Source organism: Triturus cristatus, chromosome 12 (genome assembly GCF_964204655.1).
Source record: "Triturus cristatus chromosome 12, aTriCri1.1, whole genome shotgun sequence".
NCBI classification, from domain to species: Eukaryota; Metazoa; Chordata; class Amphibia; order Caudata; family Salamandridae; genus Triturus; species Triturus cristatus.
The window spans coordinates 147,322,886-147,345,372 of record NC_140595.1 but is presented as its reverse complement, the minus strand read 5'-3'; the positions used below and the strand labels follow the sequence as shown (position 1 = coordinate 147,345,372).

General features: G+C 44.5%; 1 protein-coding gene across 1 annotated transcript; it reads left to right on the top strand.

Moving 5' to 3' along the window:
* The first annotated feature begins 4,527 nt into the window (after nucleotides 1-4,527).
* On the top strand, nucleotides 4,528-21,109 carry LOC146772939 (uncharacterized). The gene is made up of 5 exons (XM_085638429.1): nucleotides 4,528-4,607; nucleotides 5,285-5,617; nucleotides 16,823-17,125; nucleotides 19,348-19,527; nucleotides 21,005-21,109. Exons 1-5 carry the CDS (start codon nucleotides 4,553-4,555, stop codon nucleotides 21,046-21,048), a joined length of 915 nt encoding a protein of 304 aa, XP_085494555.1. The 5' UTR covers nucleotides 4,528-4,552; the 3' UTR covers nucleotides 21,049-21,109.
* The last annotated feature ends 1,378 nt before the right edge of the window (nucleotides 21,110-22,487 follow it).

Genomic DNA, 22,487 nt, shown 5'->3' with positions numbered 1-22,487 from the left:
CTCAGCAGTGCTCTGCTACATCCCAGTTCAAATCCCGCTAGAAGAAAGGAGAGATTCTGAAGTTTTGGGCTCTTCACAACCACAAATGAGCCAGTTCATACCAAGATCTTGCTGCCCATGCCAACCACCAATGAGTAGCTCTGGTGAACCCTACTCTTTCCGCTACAGCAACTACCAGTGACGAACAGCAAGTGGAGATCTGCACTTCGCGCTACAGCATCGGCAGCCTGTTGTGACTGCCAATGCGAATCCCCAGCTACGACTGACCACGAAGCGACGCCTAGCCTGCTCTGTGCTCTACAGTGGCACCATCAGCTAAACTTACCCTGTTCCCTGGGGACTCCTCAACCACAAACTGGGCACTTTGCGCTGGACTTTAGAAGGTAACTTTTTCAATGGGACTAACCTGGCCCCTGTATCTGGCCTGCGCTCCTTTGCGGTCGGGCTGTCTTGAAGGACTTTCACCTGGTCTTGTACGACCAAATAACCATGAGTAGCACTTGGTGCTTTTAGGCACTATACTTACCTTAAATATTTGAAATTGTATATATCTGGTTCTACTTATTGGATTTTTGTTGTTTGAATGTCAAGTAATGTATTCAATTTTACTCTATTTTTCCAAATTGGCGTGGTATTTTTCTTGTGCTGTGTTTTCACTCTATTAGTGTTTAAGAGCTGCATAAATACTTTGCACATTGCCTTTCAGTTAGGCCTCACTGCTTTTGTGCCAAGCTACCAGAGAGTTAAGCACAGGTTACATTTGTGACATTTATGGTTCACCCTCCCAGGGACTGTGGCTGTTGCTTGAGAAGGGCTCACAACCTCCTCAACCAACAACCCAATTTTTCACATGGAGCATCAGATGGGGAAGTTAGTTTTTAATACCTTTTCCCTTACTAAGGTCAACTCATCACCAGAAAACACAAATAGAATAGGACTATTGTTTCTCCTACAGAATATGTTCCTGGAAAGAGAAAGTGACGCAGAGTGGGTCAAGCCCACGGGCAGCCATGACAAAGATGGAGGCAGCAGTAGAGTGAGTCTTGAAGAAGGAGAAACACAAGGAGCCTATGGACAGTGGGAAAACAATGACCTGAGTGCGGAACAGACCTATAGGAGAGAAGAGGGCGAAAGAAGGCCTCACGCAGAGCCATCGCCCTCCTCACCACTTCACAGATCGGGGAGGCGCAAGGCCACCATACCCCCGAAGGAGCGTGGCTTACACGGGTGGATGCAATACTTCGGGTGGGGAAAAGCAAAAGGGTGACAAGAAACTGGCAATAATGATAAACTGAAGACCAAGAAAGGAAAGAAAAGAAGCATAACTAAAGGGAAAGTCAGGAAGGCTTTAGAAAAACAAAATAAAAGTCGCGAGTGAAGGGATCAGTAACTGCCTTCATCTATGACTTCCTATACATAGTTTATTGTTTTTTTCTCCTTCGATTGTTTTGATAGTAATAAGGAAAGCACCAAATGAAGCTAACATACAAACATAAAGAGATAGGCAACTTATTTAACCTAATGAGCAAACTAGCCAGGTATAATTTAATATTAGAAAGACTGGTTTTCAAGAAGGAAGCCTAAATAGCTGAAAAATATAAGAAAGTGGAGAAGAACATAGGATCCAAACTCATGCCCTGTGACATGGGAGTGTCAATTTTATTGGTGAAGAATGGTAGGTGAAATGGTCGACAATTCGGATCATATCCTCAACAGAAATCACGCCTTTTTATTTACTCTAAATAAGATCAAAGAACTTGTCTTTTCCTGCCTGACGAGCAGTTAAAAGGGCATCCATTCCCCTCGCATGTGCCCTTAATGGATGGTTTGCAGCATGCTGCAGTGGTATTTTACTTGGACTGCTTTAGCAACCTCTCCAAAGGGCTTTCTAAAAAATCTATCGGCAAGATGTAAACAACAATGGGTTCAAAATCATGCTGAATTGGGCATTTGTGGTTTATTGCACGACAATAACATCAGCAGTCCTCTTAAATTGCTGAACTGGCTCCCATCTGTGCACTGTTTACAAACCAGTCTCAGCTGAACTCGAGGTTATTTGAGCAGAGCCTTTTAGTCCTACCTACTATCAAGGAATGTGAGATGAGCACCTTCAGAACTACCAACCACCTGACCAGGCCAGTTTGAAAGGTTTGGAGGCAAATCTCCCTGTGCATAGGGCTCCTGCTTCTGGCTGGAACACTATTCCACTTCCATTGAGGTTGGAAACAGAAAAAGGTTTAGAAGAGGCTTTGAAAACCCAGGGCCATATGTACGACGAAGTGGCGTAGCGTGTTATTAGCCTCCTGGGCTTAGCGCCACGCCACTTCGGAAACACAAGGCTGCACCATAGTTACAAGAATCTGGTGCAGCCTTGCGTTTCTCCCTGTGATGGCGCTAAGTTGCACAATTTAGCGCCAAGGCAGGCACCCTTGCACCAGAGTGCAAGGGTGTCTGTGTGCAGGGGAGGTTTGTTTATGTACAGGAAGGTGCCCCTTACTGTGCATAAACAATCCTAAAATGCAATTTTGTAAATTTCATGTGTGCTGCTCCATGCAGCGCACATGAAAGTTATAAAATGGCATTTTTTTAAAAGGTTTGTGTATGTACAGGTAGGGACACCCCTTCCTGTACATAAACAAACCATGGCATTTTGCTTTTTCCATGTGTGCTGCACAAGGCAAAAAGCAAAAACGAGGAGAAATAATGCATTTCTCCTCTTTTCGCCATCTTAAGACCAGGATTTTCCTGGTCTTAATTTTGGCGCTGCCTCCTATGTACGCCATTCTTGTACATAAGGGGCAGCGTCAAATACAATGGGTGTTGCGGTGGAACGCCCACCACAACACTCACTTCACGCCCCTTTCACCCTATTCAAAAAAACGTGTTTTATGTTGGCACGCCGTAGGAAATCCCCACCTTTGCTACCTCCCCTGTCCAACTTTCACTGCTCCGTCTCCTTTTCATTACAAAAGAGTGAATTGCAGAGGGCAGCTATTGAACACCCAATCTGGCTGCCCTACCCTATCCCCACCACTGCGATTAACACACAGCTCTATTGGTGCTCTTCCAACGTTACCTATAGCCTCACCTCTTCGATCCAGGACCAGGGCCGGACAGGGAACCAAAACTGGCCCTGGCTCGGCCAGACGGCCATGCCCCCGGGGTTGGGGGTGCTGCTGAGCTCTTTGCCAGGGCCGGGTTTCGGCAGAATTTGTTGCAGGGACGATTTTGCAGCTATGCTGCAAAAACGGCCCTGCTACAAAAACGGCCCCAGGAGCACAAAACCGGACCCCCACCCGTGCGGTCCACCGGGGGATTGCCCGGTGCCCGCTACGGCCAGTCCGGCCCTGCAGGACTGGGAAAAGCACCAACCCCTGGCAGCTTGCTTCTCCACCGGTCCTGTGGAGGGGAGGGGGGTGTTAGTCGCTAAGCACTGCTCCTGCTTTCTTACAGAGGGTCGATTTGCAGCACTGATGCAAAACCGGCACCCTGTAAGAAAAGCGGCCCCCTGTGGCCACAAAACTGGCCCCCACCCCTCCAGCCCACCAGGGAAATGCCCGGTGCCCGCTATAGCTAGTCCGGCCCTGCAATCCAACCAAAACGTTGGCCGCCGCGGTGCACCTGAACTAAGGGGCGTGTCAGTGGACGATGCCAACAAATCGTTAATGTATAATCCAACCACAGCCTAACCAAGGTAGAACAGGCTCCGACACAGCACAGGACACCAATTCCTTCAAACCACTGAATATATTCAAATAATACTGCCAATATGACGCGTTTCAGCTGAGGCACCGGCCTTTTTCACATACACTAGGCGCCAATTATATATATAAATGTACACACCACAGACACACACATATATATAGATATATAATTAATCAATACATTTGTAGAGCGCTTCTTGTTACCTTCTCTTATAAATATATATATATAAATAGATTATAAGACATTTAAGTTGGTCTTTTATTCTGCAAAAAAAACTGCGGTAAATTGGAATAACTAGGAAAGAATCTGTATTTGAATTTTGATTTGATATGAATTCAAATTTGGAAGATGCTGATATTCATTTTTAAACTGTTAAATATGCATGAGTTTTTCCACATTGCTCGCAGCAGGGTGAATTAAAAACACGACTTTTTTCTTTGAAAACCACATGTGCACTGTTCACCATGTATGTTGAAGGCACATCACACAGGGAACTTTTTTTGTATTAGAAGAAATGCATCATTTAGAATCATCTCCAGTCATGGCTGCCTGATGTAGAAGATAAAGAATACTATTGGGGCTCATACATGGGTTCAATTTCAATTTCTTTAGTTGTTAGTTAATTTTTACAGGTAACCTTACAGAGTTCAAAATGTGACACGCGTTTCGCCCCAGTAGCATTTTTCAAGGCATGCGTTTAAGTACTCTGAGGTTCTTGATGGCAGTAATGTATTTCCTTCCCCTGTGGTTCACTACTTTTTATCTCATGCAGAGGGTTCATCTCCTGATTTGCGACTGATGCTTCACTTGTGGTGGGTGCGACCTGAGCAGCTGTACAAGGAGCAGGATGGACACTAGACAAGCTGAGAAGTGGTTCAGATATTGCATCTTCCTTTCCAATGGTAAACTTTACATTCACGAATACAAGGATAACAGATGGACCAGGAGCATGGATGAGGATTGAAAGCTAACATTGCTCTGTTGATTCATACTAAAAATTACAGTTTTCTGTTTTTATAACTGTTTTCAAATCGTTAATATTTTATTTTTTCCTATCTGTTAGATGAAGAGGTAGGATTGAAAAATATGTTTCAATATGTTTATGGGCATCTATAAAACGATAGATGCTGTGCATCCGTCTGCTTCATGTGCTGAAATGAACTGTATACAATATGGTTTTAAAAAGAGTTGGACCACAGTGGCTTATAAGAATTTAAATTCTAGTTACAGAGATACTGAGTGGAATGACATAGATCTCATTAGCATTTCCATATTACAAATTTGCATAAACTCTTTCACTGCATGACACTAACCAGAGCAAAAAGGTGACACTTCACACCAGTTTTTGGTCACATGTTTTTCTGCCAAAGTCAGCATAAAATTGCATCAGCACCAAGACAATCTAATTTGTGAATATTTGTGCCTAAATTCACAACATCAGTGGAAATCTGTGCAGTTATCCCTATAAGGAAAGCCATGGATAGGTTTGGACCTATGGAATGGATGTGCGTGGCCGTTTTGCGGGAAGGGTATTGAGGGCACCAATATTAACATTATATGTTCTGCTTTCTTCTCACAGTCTTGGGGGTCCATCTGTACCTGTATCAGACGGAGCGGTACCGGTTCGTTACCATCGATGATACCACCAAGATCTCCTGCTTTTTAACTGCAGATAACCAGGATGGAGGACATAGAGTCAACTGGTTCTGGAGGGGAGCAGAGGAGCCTGTCACATTTTTTGTGAACTGTCATGATAACAAGAGGGAAGGAAAATATCACTGTAGGTCAGAACCCCGCCGCGCGACCCTGGAAATCTACAGCACGCAGCGGAATGACAGCGGCGCCTACTACTGCGCGTATCCAGTATTGAGCAGGCTGACGTTTGCCAGCGGAGCCACACTCATCGTGGGAGGTAAGATACCTTGTCATTTCAAGAGGCACACTTTTGTGTTCGCTGATAAATCAAAGTAAGTGGATTGAAATTAATGTATGATGTTATCATTACTATAGTTTTAACGGAAAAAACCGAAACACCATGTGACAAATGCGTAATTGTTTACATTCTCAGTTATGATGAAACATGCGTACCCCACGTTGCCCATCGTCGACCTTCCCACACTTTTTGAAAATGCATTATATATGTATATGTATACACACAGATGCATATATTTATTTTCTATTAGTAAAAAGGTACTGTTTTTAAAGTGCATAGCGTTTTTCCAGTGAGCTTTAAATGAGGTGTGTATTTAACATTAAAAAAAGGAAGTAGAATATATACACATGGGGGCAGATTTAAAAGCCACTTGCGTCACTTTTGCATCGTCGTGTCACTTTTGTGACGCAGCGGCAGCGTAAAAGTTGCAGCCCATTTACAATGTGACGCATCTAGGGAGAAGCGTCACGTCGTGAAGCCCTGCGCCACATTAGACCTGCGTCAGGTTTAATGTATGCAGGTTGGGCGTTCCGTCACAGGAAGCCCAGTAAAAGTGACGCAGTCAAATCTACAAGATTTCACTGAGTCACTTTTACGTCCATACTGCGTCAAACCCTGCGCCTGGTTGAAGCAGGAGTAAGGAGTGACGCAGCATGTTAGGCATAGGCCGCCCCTGAGCATTGCTGGAGTTGCGTCGTGCTTGCGACACGACTCCAGCAATGCATGACTTTTCAGTCAACAGATGCGTCAGAATTTCCGACGCATCTGTCAATCCTTGCGCCATGGTGACGCAAGGGTTTTGCATGTTGGCGCAGGCAAAGTGACGCAACTTTACAGATGCGTCACTTTCTTGTAAATCTGCCCCATGATTTTTCAATTTTGGTCGTCCATGGAGACAAAGGGAAAAGAAGAGACAGTCATATGCCAACTTACAAGTCCTGCTTCCTGCTTGCCTTCCGAGGTGGAATGTCCAAGCTCCCACCGTGCATTGGGTGGTACAGTCAGGGGCCCTGGAACTAGGGGGGGGGGGGGCTGCACGTGTTGACGCACCCCCAGACACACGTAAAGGTCAAGGAGCACTAAAAGGCCATTATTGAAGTGTTTCTTCCAGCAGCATCAGCAGTGCTTTCACGTACAGGCTGTCAACATAAAAAAAACTTCTTTTGACAAACTGCTGCTCATTATTTTAACACTAGAATGTATATACTTTTACTGCCTGTCAGTTTTCAACTGGTACCATGCTGTATAAAAAGCCAAGATGATCAAGATTATCTAACACTCATGTATCAATAAAAACGTTATGATTTTTTATGTTGCCCCCAAGGGTTAGGAAAGTGAAGGAAGAAGGGTAGAATCCTGCCACAGTACATTAGAAATGTTGCCCATGTTTATGGACCTTCTAGACATTTCCATAGCACAGAAAGGGCATTCTGAAATTAACATTATACCAAAGTTTAGCTTATAATAAAGTATCACTCAAAGTGTCACACATGCATCAATAAGTGTCAGACATGCATCAATAAGTGTCACACATGCATCAATAAGTGTCACACATAATTATACTCCAAACACACAAATGCCATACCTAACCAAACTGAAAACTTGGCAGCTATGAACAGTGCGGCTCCCATGCACAATCACTGCCCTGCGTCGACAGCCTGACTTCATGTGACACATAAGTGCACTCCAAGAGACACACCCCTGGACAAATGACATTAGTCACTTCATGAGATGTTTCTATCGGCAGAGGGAGAGTCGGATGAGAATGGGAAGATGTTTTCATGAGGGATCATTAGGAAAAGTGCAAATGCATGTTGGTTTCATAAAATGATGATTGCAAAGATGGAGCACTTTTGCTCCCAATGCATAAATCCTGTTATGTGCCACTTAACTATTAGTGTGCATTTAACAGTTCCAAGCATTGACCCTAGGGCTGAAATTACAACGCATGATCATGATCATGACCAACACAATCACAGAGACCTTTAAATCATCACATCAAAATACACACTCACATGACACCCCCATAGTCTGCCTATACATACTCATGCACCACAAACACATAAAAACAACTAACGACAAACACAAACATGCAAAAGACATACACACACACATACATAGACACAGATATCTCTAAACAGGTAAACACACACACATATAAGCTGTTGCACATGCTGCACCTGTTCTGAGTGTGCATGATCAACTATGCAATGTTAACTACACCACTACTGTTCAGGTTATATGATGGAGTCTTGCAGTGCTGCAGTGCTTGCTGTATTGGTTATGTGTGCAAGGCACCATGTGTTACTTTGTGTAGGATTACTGCTCAGGGTATCTGAAGGAGGCTTGCACTGCTGCAGCACATGCTGTATTGGTTATGCGTGTGAGGAACCGCACAATTACTTTAGGCACCGTTACTGTTCAGGGTATGTGAAGTAGGCATGCACTGCTGCTGCTCATGCTGTATTGGTTATGCGTGTGAGGAACCGCACAATTACTTTAGGCACCGTTACTGTTCAGGGTATGTGAAGTAGGCATGCACTGCTGCTGCTCATGCTGTATTGGTTATGCGTTTGAGGAACCAAACATTACTTTAGGCACCGTTACTGTTCAGGGTATGTGAAGGAAGCACGCACTGCTGCTGCTCATGCTGTATTGGTTATGCGTGTGAAGAACCACACATTACTTTAGGCACCGTTACTGCTCAGGGTATCTGAAGGAGGCTTACACTGCTGCAGCACATGCTGTATTGGTTATGCGTGTGAGGAACCACACATTACTTTAGGCACCGTTACTGTTCAGGGTATGTGAAGGAAGCACGCACTGCTGCTGCTCATGCTGTATTGGTTATGCGTGTGAGGAACCACACATTACTTTAGGCACTGTTACTGCTCAGGGTATCTGAAGGAGGCTTGCACTGCTGCAGCATATGCTGTATTGGTTATGCGTGTGAGGAACCGCACATTACTTTAGGCACCGTTACTGTTCAGGGTATGTGAAGGAAGCACGCACTGCTGCTGCTCATGCTGTATTGGTTATGCGTGTGAGGAACCACACATTACTTTAGGCACTGTTACTGCTCAGGGTATCTGAAGGAGGCTTGCACTGCTGCAGCATATGCTGTATTGGTTATGCGTGCGAGGAACCGCACATTACTTTAGGCACCGTTACTGTTCAGGGTATGTGATGGAAGCACGCACTGCTGCTGCTCATGCTGTATTGGTTATGCGTGTGAGGAACCACACATTACTTTAGGCACTGTTACTGTTCAGGGTATGTGAAGGAAGCACGCACTGATGCTGCTCATGCTGTATTGGTTATGCGTGTGAGGAACCACACATTACTTTAGGTACCGTTACTGTTCAGGGTATGTGAAGGAAGCACGCACTGCTGCTGCTCATGCTGTACTTGTTATGTATGAGGAAGCCTGCATTGCTTTGCGCATGTTTACTGCTCAGGGTATCTGAGGGAGGCTTGCACTGCTGCTGAATATGCTGCACATATTCTGCGTGTGAGGTAATGTGCTGTGCAGCTCTATAGTATTTCTTCAGAGAATGTGTGTGTGTGTGGGTTTTTGTGTGTGTATGAACCCTTGACCTATTTCACCTTCCTTGTACTTGTGCTTAGTTTTAGGAAACTTTGCATGTCTCCTACCTATAATGTGCAGATGGTGTGTGTTAGTAAAGCTTGGTAAAATCCTTCTTGCTGTACAGTTGCCAAAACAATTGTCATTGTCAGTGCATTTTTGTTTACTGGGCCATACAAATGAATCAAAGACAATTGTGCCATCAAGGAAGCGCATCATTGGTTCGTCTGCTCTGTATTGTCAGAATTCTGTCATCATAGCATCAAATGTGGCATGTGTGCATTTGTCTGTTCTTTAATTGTGGTGGAAGAACTTTTCACATCAATGGCTTACACACAATGTTTTCTACTCCCCACAGTGTAAGATTGGAGGATTTACCCACAATCAAACCCCCTATGCGAAAGATATATATATATATATTTATTAATTGTGTGTGGTTGGTCCTTCCTGACTTTGGGCTACTGCCTCACCCCTAAAGCCTCAACACCCTTTCTGCCCACCTGAGACCTAGAGCATCCTCATGGCAAGGGAGAGGAAATGGGTATTCCTTTGGGCACAGTTTTGACATATGGGCCAGCACAGATGAGGCAAATCTAAATTTCCTCTTACTTGCCACTACGAATGGCTGCACTATTTGGGCTCTGTATCAGCGGGCAACCAGGGAACCCTACTAAAGATGAGTATTTCTGAAAAGTAGAGGCCAAGGCGATTCCAGGGAAAGTCCTGAAATTTGCAGAATCTCACAAAATTCTTGCCTCCATGTGATCCCAGACTTTTCCTGGTAAAAACTGAACCGCCATTTGTGTGGCTGGGGCTATCGCCTTTGATAGGAACAGTAGAAAACTGTGGCCATGTGAAGTCAATGTAGTATTTGCATGGTGCCTACTTTGGTCAATTCCTAATCTCTGTTAATCGAGCCAGTCACACGTTGGGCACCATTTTTATAAAGAGAAGTGTGGAAATGCTGTGTGGTGTGAAATTTGGGGATCCCCAGAGTCTAGAACTTTCCCTCACAGATATGATAGAAAAACATGTGATTTCACCCACAGTTTGAGAGGTGTTCTGAGTAAGAAAACAGAATAGTAGCTACACAAGTCAGACCCCGCCCAAGACTCATCTCAATGTGTAGTTTTCAGAAATGTTCGGGTTTAGTAGGTTTCCTTGGGAGCAGCCGAGTTCAGGCTCAAATATCATAGCTACCCACATCACCAAAATGGGTTAATTTGCAAGGCAAGAATTTTGATTTCTCCTTTTTGCGTTTTGGGGTATTGTCTGTTGTGGGTAATAGGCCCAGGCACACGGGAGGACCTGTTTGTATTTGTAGAAATATGGGAGTACAGAATAGCATATTTGTTACTATCAATTGCATTTGTCCCATTTTTGTGCTTTAATTATAAGCTATTGTGCAAGAAAATAACAAATGCCCACTAAATATCATGATAGTATTGGTAAACCAAATTCACCATTGTACAAATAACCACTGTTGCTAAACTCAATATTTTGAGCATATGTCAAAAATGCATAAGTTTCATTCATCCCCATTTTTCATTTATTAGTTTTTACCATGTGAATTGCTTCACGGTTGTAACACAATAAAATATTATTAAAAGCGGCAATTCTGAGTATTCTGCGTTTTTGGAAAAACCAACAAACAATATATATGCCTGTGAATAGAAACGTCTGCTGATGAAAGTAATGGTATATTACTCTAGTAAATTATCAATCGGGGCAAAAAATGACAGATAAATATGTTGCCATCTATTTAATTTTCTACTACATTTGTACGTTATCTAATTGATTTCATTGATCAGTTTCTTTTATGAGACCCATGAGCAATCTACACAAAAGACCCTTTTCTGAAATTGTAATTTTGTATAATTTTCAGAAATGTATTACTGTCTAGGTTCATTCAAGGGTTTCACACCTGTTCCCACCTCTAACTGCAAGTAGGGCAAAACCCCAAAAAACATAGCAAAAATGGACTGCCACTTAGAAAAAGGCAAAAACTATGGAAAAGTAGTTTTTCTTTACACCTCTGCTTGTTTCTGTAAGCTGGGAAGATGGTGATCTTAGCACACCTAACCTTTTATTGAGGCCACTTATAGAAGAAATACACTTTCTTGCACAGAACTTTTTCCCATTCCTCCACAAATACGATTTGTTTTATATTTAGGCTATATATAAAAATTCCAGAACTTTCATGGTACTGTTTGAGAGGAGATCAAGGGAAGGGTGCAACCACCCCCAAACCACTGTGAAATGCATTATTTATAATTCACACATATTCATCTTAGCGTGTTTTTTGGTAAGTTGGGAAACTAGCAACCCCCTTTTGACAAAGTATAAACATAGCAAAGTGGTTCTAAAGCTTTGGTATACATCGCCTAATAATATACAAACCCTTTTACCTCTTAAATATCTCATCTCAGTATTATACACATCCCTTGCTTTGTAGTCACAGATCAAATTCACTTTGTAACAAGTAGTGATGATCAGAAGCCGGAGCACTGTCTCACACGAATATATGTCTTTGTCCCGCAGTCTTTTTTCCTGCATGGAATCAGAACGCAGTCGTTAAAACGACCGCGTTGTGATTCCGCATACCATTACTCCGCAAGTCGGAACAGCGACTTGCGGATGGGGGCGCTGGATGTTAGAATAGTATAATTTACTATTCCAACTCCAGTCTGTGTGGACCCTAGGGAAGGTGTTGGATTTAAAATCCAACACCTCCCACCCCCCCTGCAAGTCGTTGTTCCGACTTGCGAAGTAATGGTATGTGGAATCACAATGCGGTCGTGGCAACGACCCCGTTATGATTCCATGCGGGACAAAAGTTTTGTCATAAACGTTGTTTACCGTCTGGGAATGGATGTAAATCATTGTGTTACATGACCTCATATGAGAGTTATGAAGCGCTGCATAACGGACACATATGGAGTAGCTATTTTGTCAGTTACCTAGAAAAAAATGCTTGAGCTCACAAGGATTAGGAAAATGCTAAAAAAATGCCATTCTCATCAAGCTAAATTTAAAAAGCAGAGGCAAAGGAGAATTTACCCTGAACACATCTTATTTTATTTGATAAAATTGCCTATGCATTTGCAAATAACCTTGGCAGTGTTTGGCAAATCTGCACAACCCTTTTCATAAAAAGTTCATCCATCTCGTCTCCTGCATGGAGATGTTTGTGATGGTCTGTCATACGGGGTGCAAAAAAAGGGGTAGGTCCTTCAATAGCGCGATTCCCTACGGTAATTCCTATGGGAAATGTTGCTCCACAATACATTGAAAAACGGCTAAATAGAATTTCACCAAATTACGCAGAAAGTTAGAACTTTTCTCAGAAAGCAGTCTTTTCGTGATTTGGTGTATGAACGTTCCACTGTTTTCAATTAATGTTTAACACCGTGGAGACAGCCTAACAGAGAGATGTGGACATCTATGGATAAGTACCTAGGCCCATATGAACCCCCCTGAAGAAGGCGAGACTGACACCTGCCGCCTAGCTTCTAGAACAATCCACCAAGCTCCCTCTCTCTCTCTCTGTGCTCCTATACACTTACCGCAGATCAGGCATCTTTCCCCCTCCCACATACCCGAGACCCCTTATTAGAACAGAAGGGGAAGGCAGACTATAAAGAAAATAGAGGGAAGCGGAAGGCACTGTAGATCTTAGAAATCGCAGATTTTGTGCATGTTCTATGTTTTTGTATGACTAAATGTTTAGTTTTGTGTGCTTATGTTTTCTGTTCCTTTTTTATGCAAAAATTTCAATAAAAATCTTTGAAATTAAAAAAAAGGGCTCAAATTGGTACCAAGGGTGATGTTGCTCATAAAAAGTTACTTATATCCGGACTGTTGTTCCCGCAGGAAATTCAAAAGACAGAGATGCCGATTACGATCCGGTAAAAAATTTCCCCGTGCGACTCGTATCCGGTCTTTTTACCGTACGAATCGTACAAGTGCCGTACGAACTGGCAATCACGATTCGCATGGTAAAAAGTCCATACGAACCGCATTGGGAATCATTCCCCACACGTCCTCGGGTCGGAAAATGTGTCCGACACGTCCTCGTACGATTTACCGTACAAATGTGAAAGGTGAAGTCCGACCGAGGAATCACGATCCATCCCGTGCGTCCGAGGTTACAACCGGATGGAAAAAACACCGTCCGCACCGAACTCCCATAGCAACCATAGAGACGTGCCCGCATACGCGCTGACCCCCCCCCAGCCCCCGTACGTATGCGCCGACCCCCCCAGGCCCCGTACGTACGCGCCGACCCCCCCAGCCCCCATACGTATGCGCCGACCCCCCCCCAGCCCCCGTACATACGCGCCGAAGCCCCCGTGTATGTACACCCGTGTACGTGTCGAACCCCCCGTGTATGTACCCCGTGTACGTTCGAGTCGTACCCCCCGTGTACATTCGAGTCGAACCCCCCCCGTGTACGTTCGAGTCGAACCCCCCGTGTACGTTCGAGTTGTACCCCCCCGTGTACGTTCGAGTCGAACCCCCCGTGTACGTTCGAGTCGAACCCCCCCGTGTACATACACGGGTGGGGGTACGACTCGAACGTACACGGGGGGGTTCGACTCGAACGTACACGGGGGGTACGACTCGAACGTACACGGGGGGGGTTCGACTCGAACATACACGGGGGGTACGACTCGAACGTACACGGGGGGGTTCGACTCGAACGTACATGGGGGGTATGACTCGAACGTACACAGGGGGTTCGACTCGAACGTACACGGGGGGTTCGACTCGAACGTACACGGGGGGTACGACTCGAACGTACACGGGGGGGTTCGACTCGAACGTACACGGGGGGGTTCGACTCGAACGTACACGGGGGTTCGACACGTACACGGGTGTACATACACGGGGGGTTCGACACGTACACGGGTGTACATACACGGGGGGTTCGGCACGTACGTACGGGGGCTGGGGGGGGGTCGGCGTGTACGTACGGGGGCTGGGGGGGGTCGCGCGTACATACGGGGGCTGGGGGGGGTCGGCGCGTACGTACGGGGGCTGGGGGGTGGTACGGTGCGTACGTACGGGGCTGGGGGGGTCGGCGCGTACGTACGGGGGCTGGGGGGGGTCGGCACGTACGTACGGGGGCTGGGGGGTGGTACGGTGCATACGTACGGGGGCTGGGGGGGGTACGGTGCATACCGGGCCACCTACTCTGGTCGATTCGCGCCGTACTTCGCTTTTCCGGCACTTTTTGGGTGCCATGAAAATATTGCCGTCCGGACTGCTGTCGGTTCGAATCGTAATTCCTGGGTCGTGAAACGCTGCCTGAAAGCGTCCCGACGTCACGTCGCAGCATTCCCGGATCACATTCGTATGTATATTTTCGTCGGTCGGTGTTTTTTACGATTCGTACGGAAATGGTGTTTCCGTGCGAATCGTAATTCCATGTTTGTAAAGTTTTACGACCGGGTACGAGTCGGACGGGGAAAACGCTCCGACCGACGGTTCGTATCCGGTTTTTACCGGATCGTAATCGGCACCAAAATATGAGGTTTCTGCAGTTCAATTGTCCAAAATGCCAGACACACAATATAACCCTCTAAGCATTTATGTGGTCAATGTATACTCTATTCTGGTAAGAAATGGGAAAAAGAAGAAAATAGACATAGATTTTTTTAAAATGTTTTTATATATCAGCAAATTATAATAATGGGAGACACCCCAAAGATAGTTTTTTTTAGTCATTTGCTTTTGCACGAATGCCACTGGTATGCCCTCATACGGCTTTGGCTACCAGGAATGTATATTTGGGCATAGTTCAGGGATGACATACGGGCTAAAGTCTAGTTTGCTAAGGTTTGTTCTGTTTCATGTGCAGTGAGTATTTTTTGCCACTGGGTTCTGGGAAACACGTTGCACTTTCATTACATGTTTGCTAATTTGCAGTGATTTCCTGCCAGCAAGGCATGTGTGTGCACCTAGTGGTTGTATTTGTGCTTTCAGAGTAGTGATAGAAATAAAAGGAGGGCTTTCAGTCATATGTGCACTGTGTGGTATAGAAGACGAGGCATCTCTGATGTCTGGTACAGCAGTGGTACACTATAAGGTGTTATGCAGTAGTCAAAGTGCATCTGTACTTCTAGTGTGTTTAGTTGTGATTGATAAGGTGGAAAACAGACCAGTACCACATAAGCAGGGCAACTGGAATTACGTTGTAAAGCAGGACCAGATTGTGTGTCAGGGTTGACTAAATTATGCAGCAAAAAAAGACAAACTATGCGGCGTAATGCGGCACATTTTGTGATAGTATTAATTCCTTACTTTGTCATTTTTATGAAGAGCAACCCTTTCTATGCAAAGCTTTCACATCATTGATATCCGTTTAACAAACAAATACGAAAATAAGCACGGAAAGGGGACGATTCAACCTTTTGAAAAATAGAGTTTCCCACTGCCTGGCAACATGTGTTGCTGCATTTTTAGTAACTTTTGATCTGTTTGAGCAAGAAACAATTGATTTTGCCAAAATATGCAGATTATGCAGCAGATGATGTATTATGTGACAAATGGGGTAAATACATAATTATGCAGAATACGCAGCGATCGCAATATCACATAATTCCAGACGACCTACATTTAAGTGATGAGGGTGCTGTGATGGTGGCCTGATACAGACAGATGAGTGTTTTTTTGTGGTTAGTGCTGTTGAGAATGAACATGGTGAAATATGTATTACCTTTGGCACTATGTTCAATGTTAGCGGTTGTTTTTTTATTTTCTGGCAGAAAAGATTTACCACACACAGTCCATCCTAAATAGGGCGCAGTATAATGCCCTTCCACCGAAGCACCCTACTTGGGCCATCGGAGGAATGATTCAATCAAAGAAGCTAACAGGAGATCAGTCGACAAAGAGATGACAGTCCTCGCTCCCCAAAATAGGGAGCACGGACCATCTTTTTGAAGAACAGGGTAATCCATTGTGCGAAGGAGTTCTCTATCCACCAAACTCAAACTCACTCGCTAAGGTTGTTGTAAAATGGAGGTGACTATACCTCTAAAGGTATCCCATTATCCATTACTTGTTTGTTTCATTAACTATATTCAGGGCCACTGAAATTATGCGGCAGGAGAGGGACAAATTATGTGGCAGGATTTAGTAAATTATGCGGCAAAAAGGGCAAATTAAGCAGCCTAATGCAACACATTTTTTAATAGTATTACTTCATTGTTTTGTACTTTTTATACTTGTTTTAACACTGTCTGGACATTGGGTTCATCTCATTAGTACCAGTTTAATACTAAATATAGCAATAAGCAACAGAAAGGTGCCCAGTTAACCTCTGCAAAAGGCCTTCTACTGAGCAGGTAACATTTGCTACTGCGTTTTAGTAACTTTTGAACCATTTCAGCTAGAACAAAGTTTTGGGGGTTGAAGTCTACAGATTATGCAGCAGATGATGAATTATAAGGCAAATCTATAATTATGGGAAAATCACCGCACCCACACAATCACATAATTCCAGTGACCCTCACTATATTAATTGTAATTTTATATTTTACCAGGTCTTTTGTGCCAGATAATCTGCAGTAATTAATGTTTTTCCTTCTCAGACAGTTACACAGCACAGACTTCCGTGGAGCTTGTGACCGACCCACTCAAGCGGAATGCATTGGGCAGTTTTGTCCCTCTGGCCTGTGTGGTCAGGGCTGTTTCCGGACCAGTCTGGGTGTCCTGGAACATCTCTGGGAGCCTAGGTGAAGGGCAGACAAAATTGACCAGAGACCTAAACGGGTACTTCACTTTTATCAGTCATATCTCCATCTCCCAAGACAACTGGACCAGAGGAGAGGTGTCCTGTAATGTCCAGTTCAATTCATCTCAGAGCGTGGTGATGAGAAGTGCAGCCGACAGAGGTAGATTTTATTTCCTTATTCATGAAAACGGTCTGATGCAATTTCCAGAAATGTGTGTAGTGCTCCAGAGGGAAAAGTTGACATGAACTGATTGCCAGAGATTTTCTATTACCTGAAGCCCTTGAAGGCCAAACATGGGCTGTTGCTTCTTTCAGATTCTGTTGCTGAACTAGGAGTCCTTCTCAAGTACTCAGAGCCCATGCCCACAGGTCATCCACACACTCACAACTTGATGCTCACTCTGTTTTTTACACCCTAAATGTCACCATTTCCTGTTGTAATGCTGAATGTTTAGAGCAGACAAGTTTGACCACAGACAAAAATGGGGTCTTCACCTTTACAAGTCATATCTCTATGTTGCCGGGCAACTTGACCAGAGGAGAGGCGTCCTGCGAAGTACAATTCAATGCATCCCTCAGGGAGGTGAAGAGAAGTGTAGCCTACAAGGGTATTGTGAAGACGATTTTTGGCCATTCGGATCCGGAAACCTGGTGGAGAAATGTAGTTTAGGAAACAACATCAATATTCATTAAATTAGAAGCATAGCCACTAAAATATAAAAACAGTGTATTTACTCCATGCTGTTTGTGTAGTAATTAATATTTCTAAATGATATCACGTGATAAACCTAACTATTGAGAAACAGAGGATAATAATATTCTCCAACTGGAAGTCCGGACAGTGTTTTAGTGTAAAATTAGGACTTGAAATGAAACGATGCTTCTTGACGTCGAAAATACTCTGCTATAGGCCCATAATGTATATTGACCCTTTTGCTCTTATGTCATTTGGTTCACTATGTATTATTTTCTTCCCTCACCTCTTATCCTCTTATCCCATGAGTTCCTACATGCCACGCCCCCTGCTTCCCTCTTAGTGTGCTCCTTAGAATAGTGGGATATGGGGGCAGTGGAGGTGAGGTGTGTTGGGTTGTTCTCATGGGTGAGCATTCCACTGTGTGACTGCACCTCGCCTACTAGAATGTCCAATGCAAAAAGAACAATTGATGGACAGAATGCAGAACAATGTCATACATTCACCCCAGTACAGAGATCTGGGCCTAAATCCATTGTCTTTTTTGCTCACCATGCCGTTTGAACCCAGCCATATGCATATCAGTCTTGACCCTGTGCCCGATGGGAACAGTCCAGCCCAAACTGCCAAGCCAGGTCCCCCCAGGACTGCAACCAAGCATCCTAGAACCGGTTTCGGGGTTTCACCCTTCTTCAGCCAGGATAGCTTGATTCCAGTTGCATGGAGAGCACGGGACTCACGTCTGAGCAAACCCATCCCACTCGGGGTGACAAATCTAAACTGGGGTGGCATGGTGAGCAAAAGAATGATGGATTTAACCCAGATCTCTTGACTGGGGGTGAATGTTTTGATTTGTTCTGCATTCCGTCCATTAATTGTGTGTCTTTTGCTTTCTCGCCCTAAGTGCGCCGGGTATGCCCAGACGTGGGTCCTGGGCTCACTGTGCCACTGGATTCAAGCTATCCTGGCTGAAGAGGGGTGAAACCCCGAAACCGGTCCTAGGATGCTTGTTTCCGGTCCAGGGGGGACCTGGCTTGGCAGTTCGGGCTGGACTGTTCCCATGAGGCACATTATCAAGACTGATTTGCATATGGCCAGGTCTAAACTGGGGTGGCATGGTGAGCAAAAGAATGATGGATTTAACACAGATCTCTTGACTGGGGGTGAATGTTTTGATTTGTTCTGCATTCCGTCCATCAATTGTGTGTCTTTTGCTTTCTCGCCCTACTAGAATGTCCAGGTGTAGGTGTAGAATTCTGGAGGGTGGAGTGTGGGACACTCGAGCTGGGACATGTCGGCGAGGAGGCGGTTGTACCGTGCCTCTCCTCCCATCTGCCTGTGTGAAGGGTCCTGGGTTTGGAATAAAGCCTACTTAAGAAGTCTCATTGTTTGTTAGTTGGAGTGGGAGAGTGAGGGGAACCACCTGAAAACCAGCCTTGGAGGTGTCATTGGTACTTATTGTGACTAATAAAACTCAGTCCTGCCTTAAATTGCGACTGGGGATCTTCATTATTACACACCCCTTTGCACCAAAAATCTCTAAGTAATGGAGATGAATGTTTCAGTGCATACTTCTTTGCATTTATTTAGCATATCTACTCTGTGACAAGCATCCATAGTGTGTGCTGTCTTGTGGTGTGTGTATATAGGTGGTATGGTGTTGACCTTTATCCTGATCTCCATTCTAGCCATCTCAACCAATGTGTTTGGTTGGTGTGGAGCCCTCACGGTGACCCGGATCATCTTGCTGCTGCTGACTCTCGCAGCTACCATCTACAAGGCTACCATGTGCTCTCGCTCAGGTCCGGCAGCAGCCTCTCCGGCTCAAGGAGAAGTCCAGAGCAGAAGAAGGAGGGTTGTAAGAGAAGGTAAATATGATGAATGCCATTCAGAAATGGTGCCCTGAAAAAGATTTTTATATTCTGAAAAGGTTGACAAGGACGCAACAATTTTCTTTGTCATAAAACAAATACACTACTTTGTTAATGGTTGTTCAAGGTTACTGCTACCAGCACCTCTATCCATTGTCCATTGCACAGACAAGAATGGGATTGCCGTTGTAGGGCAGCCATCTTACTGCTAACCCTGACACACACCACTCTTCCTCATCCGAAGGCCAGCCTAAGCAGAAATTAAATTGAATGTCTTGGGACAGCACAGTAGAAAGCCGCACTGTGAATTAGCAACTGGATGGTAATAGGTGTTGAGCATAATGCTCCTCTGCCTTCAGCACCGTACACTACTCCCAGAGGCATCTCCCTCATGACATGCAGAAATGAGGCCAACTAAAGGCCTAGTGGGGCCACCAACTAAAGGCCTGGCCACGCTCACCAGCCTTGGTCAACCAAGTAGGTCAGCCTTGGTCAGCTAACTAAAGGCCTGGTCGCTCTCACCAGCCTTGGTCAAATGGCAGAGGTTTAAGAATGACTTACCTGCTGGGCCGGCTGTAGGGTGGTGTGACAATTGCAGCTGCATCTGGCTCTGACCTGGGGAGGGGGTTTTAAAAATAACCTATGGATTTAAAACAACATGCCGCATAGTTCCTTGTGTGCCCAGCAGTTTTCAGGCAACAATAAAAATGTCAGGATAACTGGTGATTAATGTTACTGTTGGAGAGAGATGGAGTTAGTCTAGTGGTAGATTTAATTAATCAATAAAGTAGCGCAGAAGGATAATGTGCTTGCTCCAAAGAATACATACCATGCAGATCACAGAACAGAGTGTGAGTGAACTATGAGTAGCGCTATAAAAACTGTAATGTAATTATGGGGCTATGGAGAGAGGAGAGGCACTGATGGAGGGTGGTAGTGAGGGAATTTGTGGAGAAGGAGGTCATGGGGAAGGGGGGTGCCAAAAAAGACTGCTGCACCATTCATCACCAGCGCTTAAGCCGGCCCAGCTTACCTGTTTGGCACTGTTCTAGCCTAAATGGTTGCTTGCCATGTTTAAAATAATGAGGCTGCATTTGATTGGAAATGTAACAGTGTTTGTTGTCTTAAAGAAACAACAGAACGTAACACAATAACTTACACACAGCATATAACAACATATTTAAAACGACCTCCTCTGCACCCCCTATATGCAAGATGATTAAATTATAGAGCAGATCACTGTTTCTTCAGTGGTGTTGTAGAGCTGAGGCAGAAACACTAGGAAATATTACTCAAGAAAGAACATGTACTGGCCATGATTTATTGGTGCAATGACATAAAATGCTGTGAAATACCTCTGAACAGAAGAGCATTTGATGGAACCAGTGTTGTAACCTAAGATATTTGATAGTCCACCTATGCCATTTACTGTGTTAAATGAAAGTATATTAAAAGGCTATTATTTTATTTTCAGATAATGTGTTTGCTGTAGAAGAAGCCAGTACACAAACCGAATAGTTCGTAAACCACAGCACTACCGGTAACAATTTTACCTGATCTGGTGTCACACTGATTAAGGAGATAACTTTGAAAAAAATCATTTAATGGACCAACAAGTCATCAGTTTTCCTTCTTTTGTTTCTTGGATTTGTTTTGCTATATAGTTCGATAATGTACGGTTGTTACTATTTTTTCGGTTGCGATTTGAATAATCGAAGACCTTGTTTATTCTTGGACGGCCAGCCCACAAGGCCACCATCTTCCCCTGTCTGGTGGAGGCCGCCTGTGCAGTTTAAACAACTCTGTTGAAATGAGGCCTGCTGAGCCGAAGCTGGAAAGAAGGAGTTCACTGGGAGAGTCCACACCGTTTGGCCACACGGCCAGACTGCAGGAGAACAACTGGTCACTGCACATGGAACTTGATTCCAGAGGTAATGTAACCGAATCAGTGAAGTTACAGGAATACAGTGACATGCATGGAATGGATCTTAAAGTGGAACAAAGAGAGCAGAATTCTTGCATGATAGCACGTGCTTGCTTGGCGGGAATATTTTTTAAGTGCATCTATAAGTGCGGTAGATGCACTTTCCGAAAAAAGTAAATGCCAAGGCCAGAAGGCATCTTGTTGCAGCTCGCTTGGCCTTCTTTTTCTTTCTCAGAAACAAACCCTGAAAGAGGGATTTTGCTTCATAGAAAGAAAACGCAATGGCCATGAAATCAGGCCATTGTTGACTTTCCCAAATGGAAAAATGCTCTACAAGTGACAACCCTCCCAATGCCCCAATGGGAGCCCGGCAACCGATGGGTCTCTGCCAATGGTTATGCATCTCAGAGGTGGCGGAGGATCCACTGGGAACAATAATTGGTTCTCCCACCTTTAGATGGGGCACAGGAACAGCCAGTGTGGCTGGGGCCATGCTCTGACCACCGACCTTTAAATGAAGCACAAAAATCCTGATTATGGGTTATATGGATGGAGAGAAGATGTTTACTCACCCTTAAATATGGACTCTTCTTTACTCGACCAATTCCACATGTACCAGAATTTACCACGTTTTCATCTGGTACTTTTGACGGACATTAACTTTACAGTCATTGAACTGTAAAGAGTGTCTTATTCGCCCAGCAATAGCCACCAAAGAGAGCTGTCTTTCGTTTGCTCCACTTCTTAACAATGGATAAGCCGCACCAAGGTGTTTCTACCAATCATAAAAAGATTACAATTTAAATCTCCTGTCGTCGAATGGGACACTTTACCCCGCACGCTTTTACAACCCGTGCCATACCCTGCATTTTTTACTCCTTAAAATCTTTTACAACACAGAGTTTTACAACGCAATCCATTACAACGCATTCCCCATTACAACGCAATTTACTATTGTAACTCCGCCGGGGCGTTACTTTGGGGATTGCGTTGTAATGGTTTGTTGTGTAAAGCCCTGCGTTGTAAAAGATTT